General features: G+C 39.8%; 1 protein-coding gene across 2 annotated transcripts in view; it reads right to left on the bottom strand.

Annotated features, from left to right (window-relative positions):
* Positions 1-308: 308 nt before the first annotated feature.
* TTBK2 (tau tubulin kinase 2) overlaps positions 309-9845 on the bottom strand; it is a 137472-nt gene continuing 127935 nt past the window's right edge. For both annotated transcript variants that reach the window (XM_029239127.1, XM_029239128.1), the window contains exons 14-15: positions 3099-4372; positions 309-771 (exon numbers count right to left, since the gene is read on the bottom strand). In XM_029239127.1, the coding sequence (XP_029094960.1) occupies positions 309-771; positions 3099-4372 (1737 nt within the window). The remainder of the gene's footprint in view (positions 772-3098; positions 4373-9845) is intronic.

Genomic DNA, 9845 nt, shown 5'->3' with positions numbered 1-9845 from the left:
AATCCACCCCCTACCTTCAACATTTTTGTTTTGAAGGCAGATAAGAAATGAGAGTTCATTTAGCCAGTTTCACCCCCTTGGATTTTGCTGGCTTGCCCCTTCCTATGCAAAGACATTGATTCCTGATCTGCTTGCTGCCTATCTTAGGTAATTTCTTATCATATATCTTCTTATAAATATTTTATCGTGTTACTTTCTTTTGCAAGACAAGATCAACACTGATTTTTTTAAATAGACAGTACAGGGACACACATGTATCAGATTTAGGAGGAAGATCTCACACCTTTCACAGAGATGCAGCCCAGCTCCTATCTGCTGAGTTTACTGGCTGACTTACTCTTCCCTGGGGGGGCTTTAGTGCTGGCCGAGTGGTGGTGGAGGCTGCTGGATCCTTTCAGGCCATTCTTACTGGGTTTGCAGTGCTCCTGTTGGCAGGACCTCCTGGAGGAGGAAGATCCTGAGTGGCTGGGAGGTGACTTGCTTCTCCCCAGATGCGGGGATGAACTCCTCTGGTCATGATGGGGCCGTCCAGCCCTAGATGGTGAGGAACTGGATGTGCGAGGCAAGGAAGAGCTTCGAGGAGAGGCACTGGGACTCCTGCGAGGGACAACTGGACTCTTGGGTGGTGTTTTTGGGTTGTGAGGGGATCCTGGACTCTTGCACTGAGTAGTGCTCCGGGGTTTCTGAGATCCATTTTGAAGAATTTGGGCCAGGCGGGAGAAAAGGTCTGAGTCAGAACTGCTACTCCCTAGGACTTTATATCTGCGGAGCCTGAAAGAAAACAGAGAATAATTACTTTCATTTTAATTCACTTTAAGTGTGCCTAGAAAGTCACAATGTCCCAAATCATAATATGTATGATGTGAGTCAAAATCAGGAAACAGAGGATGCGGAGTTACTCTTTCATATACCAGTTGTATAACCCTGGACAAATTATTTAACCTCTTCCAGCTTTGAAGGGGAATATTATCTCACAGGGTTACTGAGCAGTCAAGTGCAGTAAAGTACTTAATTGGATGTCTGCCATCCAGAAGCACTTACATGTTGTTAAGCCCCTTCCTCCTATAGCATGTTTGCTCTTCCCATTTTAGAATTAACTTAATGAAATGTCTCTAGCATGTTAGCACATGAGGGAGAGTAAACAATTTTGTTTAAGGTTTTTAGGACAGGAATTCTATATATACTTAGGCAAACATTAAACTCCACAATGTAAGTCTTCAACAGTACTCACCAACAGCAGGAACTACAGATAAAAATATATTTCAACCTCATTTAATAATTTCCAAAAGAAAAGAGTAGTCACTGGTTTCTCTGGGCCTCAGTTTCTGCCCCTGACAATACCCTGAGATTCAGGAGAGCCGAATGCCTCTCTTACTGGCAACCAAGCCATCTAGAAAGCATTCATATAAATAGCAATGTCTCCTCTGCCCTACATATCTTTCTGTCTTGGCCTAAAATCCATTCAGTTTAAGAATTTAAACCTCAAACTGCTGACATGCCACTCCTTACAGAAGGAAATGGGAGAAGAACTTCCAAGTTGTATTGGCACCTGCAGGATGCAGGGGACATATACAGCCACCATCACCATCATGGATCAGCAACAATTTACTGATTTTTTCTCTGAATTTTCTCTCTTCTTCCTTCCCCACCATCTACTTATACTGACAAATGACATAAAACTCATTTTGGTTAAGCCTAACTTCATGGATCTTATTGTAAAAATTGAAGAATGGAATAAGATAATTCCTCTGTGCCAGGACCTATGTGGGAAAGTTGAGTTCCCACTGAATTCCCAGATGAGTTTCAGGCTGGTCAGCTCTGTAATATCTGGCACAATGCCACACATCTGGCTTTGTTATCAAGTTACCAAGTTCTACTTTGAGGGGACATGTAAAGTTGTAAATAGTAAATAGTAATTAAGATTTGTTTGTTGCAGTCCAAAGCAGCTCAAGCCACAGATATACTATCTCTATTAAGCACAGATGCCAAGCAAAAGGGGGGACGGGTGAATATTGTCCATGGAATCATCTTTTTAAAATGTCTCAGCTAAATGACTGCTGTTTACTCATCACCATTTTTCCCGTTGAAGTCTAGTTCCATGGTCATTTCAAATCCAGTGTTTAGTTACCTTTGAACCTGAAAGAAACCCTAGGGCAAGTCAAAACTAAACTTAACTTTAGGTAAGGGTAGCAAGTTCTGCTGGGTAATGATGCAGATAGAACCTCACTTTAATATACTTCAGAAATCCTTATAACAGGTGGAGGCCTATTATCTAGAACAAGCTATAATTTTCAGGTAAATTTATTTTGATGTCCACTTTGTTTTTGTTAAAAGACTATCCTTTTGCTTCTTCTCCAAGGGTTTAGACCATTCTACTCTGAAAAGTAATGGCTCCAAGGAAAGCACTCTTAATTGGTTCATTACTTCCCAATATTTTCCTCTCTTCAAAATATAATCACTCCATGGTCAACTACACATAAGAATATTTCAATAAACAAGCATACCACACAGTAAATATTAAGGCAATATCTTTATTATGTATGGTCCTGTATATCAACAGATGTAGGGAAACTCCCTAAAGGATTTTTTGTTTGTCTAATTCATTATAATCAGATAAATTGAACTGTTACTAGGGTCCATTCATCATATTATAGACACAGTATCTTTCCCCAGAATTTGACATCATAATGACATCTGTTATAACGGGATTCTGACTGGACAAAACTAGAAAATTACCGAGTATCTAGTTAAAATGGACTGGGAAAGAGACATAACCTTTGTTGCATGCTAAAAAGCACTAAACAAAGCTCTAGACATATTCTACCTGATTTCCTCTTCCCAAAACCATGAGGCAAATGTTTTACCCATATTATAGATAAGGAAATTGAGGTTCACACTGCTAGAAAGTACGAGAGCTAAGAATTAACCTGGATCAAACTGACCCTTTCAACTACACTATGCTATAAGGCTTGGGAAAGGCAGGGAAGGAAGTAGATGATCAGAAGCAGGCAACAAAAAAATGAAACCAATGACATAATCAAGCAGACAGAGAAATAATGCTACACACTTAACATAGGGAGAAGAGCACACAGCATTACCTGGCTTCTACTCCAGGCCTCATGGGTGGCTTTCCTGGTGGTGGCCGAGGCAAGAACTGAGATGAAGTTGAGCTGTTGATTTGATCTGTGTTGACCCATGAAACTGGCCTTGGAATTTTGCTCTTTCTGGACTGGGAGATGATGGGTGTCAGAAAGCTGTCTTCGGCTGACCTGCTCAGGTGTGAGTCTACAGCCAGTCTTGAAAAGGGAGTGAAGACTTCCTCCTCAGAAAAAGGAGCAGGAATAGTGGATAATCTCTCCTCTAGCAATTTATCAGAGGCACTTGAGAGGTCCCCAAGGAAAGACTTGAGTTGCCTTTTTTCCACCAGAAGCTTGACTAGATCTGGCTGATAAGCTTTCTTTTGGAGGAGCTTCTCTTTTGCAGAGACTGGACAGGATGATTCAAAAGTTGAATCTATCTCTTGTGCTAAAACAGGGATTCGGCTGTGTCTAGTTACAAAGGATGACCTAACCACATCCTTCCGAGATGGAGGACAATGTTCACTCTCTGAAACAGAATGAAATAGTTCTCCATTTCTAGGGGCAATTTTCTCTCTCTTACCCTCTTGGTGCAAAAAAGTAGAGAGGTCTCCTTGATGACTCAGCAAGTCTTCACTCTTGATGTCATCCTCCTTAGATATCTTACCTTTTTGCATTGCTGCCACCTGGCCTATCTGTCCTTCAACATGTTGGTCAATAACTCGTGGAGATATCGCTGAAGTTCCAACTGCCAAAAGCTTCACTGTCTCGTGAGTTTTGTCTTGATTTGGCACCACACTAAAAGTCTGTGTCTTTGTCACATCAAGAGGTTCAGTAGTAGCTGAGTGATCCCTTTCCACCGTCACCAAGTCTCCTGGGAGAGGGGAGATCTCAATATAAGGCTGCCCTTTACTCAACTTCTCATCTTCATTATCTGACCCCACAAGCATGCTTTTCTCTTCCGTTTCCCTAGGGAGACCCTCAAATTCTCTCACAGCCAGTCTGTTATGGTCAGGAAGGTCTTTTGGTCCCAGGTCTTGGGAGCTGTCACACTCTCTAATGCTGGGTAACATGTCATGACCAATATGATCTATCTGAAGCCCAAAGTCTGTTCTGTTTCCTCCACTAGGAGGTTCGCGCTCTGTCACAACCAAGCCAGAGAAGCTCTCCCTTGGAGAGTAAAGTTCCACAGTGGGCTCCATGGGATGAAGGTCTTTCTTTTCTGGCAGCTGACCATAATGAAAGCTACCTGAAGTCGATTGTGTAGATGCCACAGAACGTCTAGGAATTGTAATCTGGAGAGAGAAGAGGAAAAAAGTTAAATGCAATAATGTGGAATTATAAAATGAAGATGTATGAGTTGAGAGTTAACACCTCAAATTCTAATTTATAAGAGGAACGCAGATCCCAACCAGCTTTGCCCAACTCATACTTAAAATGAACAATTCTGAATAAAAATGCATGATACTCAGGCTCCCCTACTCAGAAACTGTACAGAACAGTCCCCCTCTAGGTTCATCCCTGCCTTTTCTTTAGCTTGCTCTGTACTCTGGAAGACTGATTTCTACTGACTGCACTATCCAGGCTCCCTTGCCTTCTGATTTCTGGTTGTGTTTGCCCAATGGGCAGCACCAACAGAGAATCAGGGAGTTGGAGGCGAAAAAGATCTGGGTATTACTTCTCTCTGCTTCCTCCCGAGGGACTGCAGCTTTGGCGGTACATTCTACCACTCCTGGCCACAGCTTCTGTCACATGGCCCCCTCTCCTATAGATATGACTCTTACCAGGTTCTGCTAACTGCCCCTCTTCCTTCTCTTTCAGGACTCAGAATAGGAATAGCTCCCTCTATTTCTGTTCCTGTTGGCTCTCTTAAACCCTATCCACACGTCTGTAAAAAGTTCCTTTCATTAGATTTTCTCCAAGTCCCTGTGAGTGTACCAGCTATTTCCTGCCAGAATCCAGATACAGAATCTTAGGGGAAAATTATCGGTAAATTATTCTAAGTTGAAAAACTCCAAATTTACACGCATTTGTTGTTTCCCATAAATTCTGTAAATCAATGTTATTAATATTTTCCTATAAGCAAACACAAAGATGTTTACTAATGTTTTATATCTTCTTTAATTTTTTAAGGTCCAGCCTATTATAAATGAAATTCTACCATCCTTCCACAGAGGTCATTTCAATTCTATGTGAATAAGATTCAATGTTTAATAAGAATGTCCTTTCTTTAAGACACCTACAGGACTTCCCTGGTGGCACAGTGGTTAAGAATCTGCCTGCCAATGCAGGGGACACGGGTTCGATCCCTGGTCAGGGTAGATCCCACATGCCACGGAGCAACTAAGACCAATGTGCCACAACTACTGAGCCCGCACACCACAACTACTGAAGCCTGCATGCTCTAGGGCCCATGCTCTGCAACAAGAGAAGCCACTGAAATGAGAAGCCCGCACACCACAACGAAGAGTAGCTGCCACTCGCCGCAACTAGAGAAAGCCTGTGCGCAGCAACAAAGACCCAACGCAGTGAAAAACAAATAAAATTAAATTTAAAAAATACATTAAAGACACCTACATCTTCACATTTGTTAAGTGACATGTAAGGAGGCAGAAAATGTCAACCACATAAACTGGTAAGGAAAAAAGCCTTTTTGAGAAATTAAATAACTCGAAAATCATTTAATGAAGCCCATTAAGCTCTAATAAAACTATGGAAATTTGTCTGAATTTGAAGCCAAATGAATTTGGAGCTGTCATGGGAGATTTCACTTAGACCCCCATCTCTAGTCCAATGACACCAAGAAACCCATTTGGTTCTAGAGTCAGATAAGTTGTTTAGATCTGTTTCTCTGTGTGTCAGGAGAACAATTAGGTTTAAGAACATGCAAAGCTTACCCTAAGCCCAGCCCAGGGAGAAAACACCTAACTAATGTCCTGGAATAGCTCCTGAATGGAATCAGTGTACTGAGGCTCTGTCAGGTTAATCCAAGACAGGCTAGGTTCAGACATGAATTCTCACAGTAAGCCCAGACCTACAATGACCTTGGGGAAAAGGCAGTAAGTTCTACTGGTGCTGTCACCCTTCAGGAAGTCACCTCATACCTGTACCTCTCTTTCATTATACTAAATATAGGCAGATGGCAATTTTCTAGTATTTTTAAAAATGATATTGAAACTTAAAATTTATAGTTATTTACTCTTCAAAATTTACTTTTTAAGACCTGAGAGTGATGGTGATAAGAAAAGCAGTTATGAAATTATATTAAATACCAAATAACTAGGGAGATGACTATATTTACATTCAAAATAAACCAACAGTCATTTCATTATTATATGTAATTCCAAGTACATCAGCCAAAATGAAATCAGCATTATTTACAAAAATAACACTCCACTGGTCTTCTGAGATTGAAGCTAGAGAATCAATGCACTTCTGAGCCTAACTCATCTGGATTCAGGATATAAATGTCTGTGTATGTATGGTATGAAAAAAGAGATGATAATCTTGTATATAGAAAAGATATATGAACCACTGGAGAGAAGAATTAATTTTCTTGAAAAGATTCTGAGCAATTATGAGAAACTGCATAAATTACTGTAATATTTATATAGCACTTTAATTTATAAAATATTCCTAAAATCATTTTTACTGATTCCATTTCATACCTACCCGGTATTTTAATTGAGTACTTTTATTAACACAAATTTCACAAATGAAGAAAAACACAGTCAAAAAAAGTTAGGGACAGGTTTCTAGGATTTTGAGAGTCCCTCACAGCAAAGCCTACTTACTGACATGTACTACACACTCTCAAATGAAGTCTGGGAAACTGAGTCTGCAAAAAAAAAAATTAAAAAAAAAAAAAACATTATCTATCAAGGTGAACAAAACCAAAGATCAATAGCTGCATACAGAGAAAAGAAAGCTAATTCTAAGTATAGCTAAAAACAGCTTCCTTAACATTAGACTATAAAGCAATTCCCATACTTGGGACACTCTATAGACTGAATTAATGATCTGCCAGTAAGCCATATACATCCTTTATATGTTTAATTTCTCTAATTCACAAACATTTCATCAAGGCATGAATTCAATCATTTCCTTTCTTCTGTTCTCTAATTGTATCAGGTACACCTTTCTATAGAATTAGAAAATCACCTCAATGTTTTCCATTTCTTTCAAATTTTCTTATTTTTTTTCTAGTACTGAATTTGACGAACATCAGTCTCATTACTTTTTGGTTCAGATAAAGCAGCCTCATTATTTTATAGTTACTCCATGTTCAGAACTGGCCACACAGGCAAGAGACAATAAACTGCAAACCAACTATTCACATTTTAACTTACAAATTATCCTTTCACTTTCCTCTCATTCAAAGATAGTAATGCTATTAAGATAATAAAAACCTTGGTAAATTCAACCTTCATACCAAATAGTCTCTCTTCCAAATGAAAGGAATATGGTATATGAAATATCTATATTTCATTTTGTTTTTCTGGCAAACAATTTAGAAGAGATATAGGTAGTAGAATAATTTATTGGTTCCTACTATAGCCAAGAGTGACTGAGTTATTCTTGGCCTAATTCCAGGCCTATTAAAAAAAAATTAAATTTTAACCATTCAAATTTCTTTGGGCTATTTAAATTCCACTGCAGACTTTTGTTTAAAGCATCTTTATATAATACTTTATACAAGTGTCGAAAACTATGAATGAAACTAAGCTACTATTATTGAACCATGTTTTTATGTACCAAATTTTTATTTCTATAAAGACAGTACACAGTTGCGGTAACATGGGCATATTAAGAGGCCATACATCCTAAAAGAATGTCTCACTCTCTCACTCTTCACCCCTGTCACTTACTCTGGCCGCATTTATGTTGGTTACTTTTGCTGAAGATATTGTTATTTTGTGGTTTGGCTTATGTTGATAGATATGAGGGCTGATGCGGTGGTAAGGAATGGAGAGGGCAGAAGTCTTTGTTTACAGAGGTGGGTAAAACTGAAAACCTGAAGCCTCAAGACCTAAGTAAATGAGAAGTAAAAGTTGTTTTTACCCTTCCCCTGTTATCCCACTCCTCAGAGACAGTTACTCATTAATAGTTGAATGTATATTTAAGGGAATCTGAAGTTATAAAAATTTTGTAGAGGTACTAGGAATCATAAATAAGTCACAGCTCACACCCAAAGAATAGAAGTCCCAGAAAAGACAGATTGAAATAATATTTATTGGCTGGCCTGTAATTATATATCACATACATGGCTACAGGATTTAATAGTCACTTTTCAATCCCCTTCATACAATCTTGGAAGACACTTTGGGGATAAATCTAGTCCAACTATCCCCAACTTCCACAACCTATAGATTTCTATCACAGCATCTATAGCACTTAAATAGTGAGGAGAGTCACTGGGCTTGGATGCCTAGCACAGTACCTGACATACAGTAGATGCTCAATAAATGTTGAATATATGAGTAAATCAACCATTGGACACTTGGGTTCCTTCTATGAAGCCTCTTCCAAGTGACAGTCCAGTCTTTTATTTGAACACTTCACAAATGAGCTTTTTTTACTTCCCAAGTCGGCCCATCCAGTCTCTCATCCTTTCTGACCGTTCATGGATTGAATTATACCATCAAATATAATTCCAGAGATGTAATCTCATAGAAACAAAACTTTTCTATAATTATAATGACCCAACTTTCCAGATCAAAAATAGATATCCATGGGGCTTCCCTGGTGGCGCAGTGGTTGAGAGTCTGCCTGCTGATGCAGGGGACACGGGTTCGTGCCCCGGTCCGTGAAGATCCCACATGCCACGGAGCGGCTGGGCCCGCGAGCCATGGCCACTGAGCCTGCGCGTCCGGAGCCTGTGCCCCACAACGGGAGAAGCCACAGCAGTGAGAGGCCCGCGTACCGCAAAAAAAATTAAAAAAACAAAAAAACCAGAAATCCATGGTCAGACAGAGGACATTTAGCCACTCCCTAGTCAATGTACATGCATTCAACTCTCCTACAAAATCCATTTCAAGAAGTTAACCACGGTGGCAATCAATCCAAAAAGTCCTTACCTTTCCATACTATTAAAACACTCATCTGTTCATTACATGGATCATTCATTTTTCAATAGAGACTCTGAGTGACTCCTGAGCTTTCATATAGTCACTCCAGGTGTACAAGGGCTCCAAATATTCAGTGGAACACTGGAAAAGTCACACGAAGCTACTATTTCAGGTAAGCTGCACTACTGAAATGTCTCAAGTCTTCATTGAGATTTTCATGATTCACAGTTCAAGCCCTCATATTTGCTTGAACTAATGCCAAAGCTTCCTCACTGGCTGCTGCCCCAGCCATTCTCCCTCCATGGCTCCCAAAGAGCACATTACTCCCCACCCTCAACCCTGGCAGTTTCTTGTCCTGCATCCCATATACCTCAGCATGGCAGGTCAAGGCCCTTTATCACCTCACATGTGCAGCTCATTTTCAGCCTCCTTCCTTCGCCCTAACATTTTGGATTACTTATTTAAATACTCTGAATTTTGGTGTTTCAAGCCTCTCTGCCTTCATACATGCTGTGTTTTTTGCTTGACACCCCTGCATCTCCTTCCAGCAAACTTATTCATTCTTCAAAGTCCTCTTATTTTTGAAAGTAATATATCTTCACCATGGTAAATAAAATTAGAAAATAAGAGTTGAGAAAATTAAAACACCCAACATTGCACTCCCCTGTCCTAGGCAGATTTATCTGTATTCTCATTTGTG

The sequence above is a fragment of the Monodon monoceros genome, unplaced genomic scaffold (assembly GCF_005190385.1).
Source record: "Monodon monoceros isolate NGI ecotype Baffin Bay Population unplaced genomic scaffold, NGI_Narwhal_1 Super_Scaffold_21, whole genome shotgun sequence".
Classification (NCBI taxonomy): Eukaryota; Metazoa; Chordata; class Mammalia; order Artiodactyla; family Monodontidae; genus Monodon; species Monodon monoceros.
Note: the sequence above shows the minus strand (reverse complement) of the source record. Positions and strands in the feature narration are given on the sequence as shown.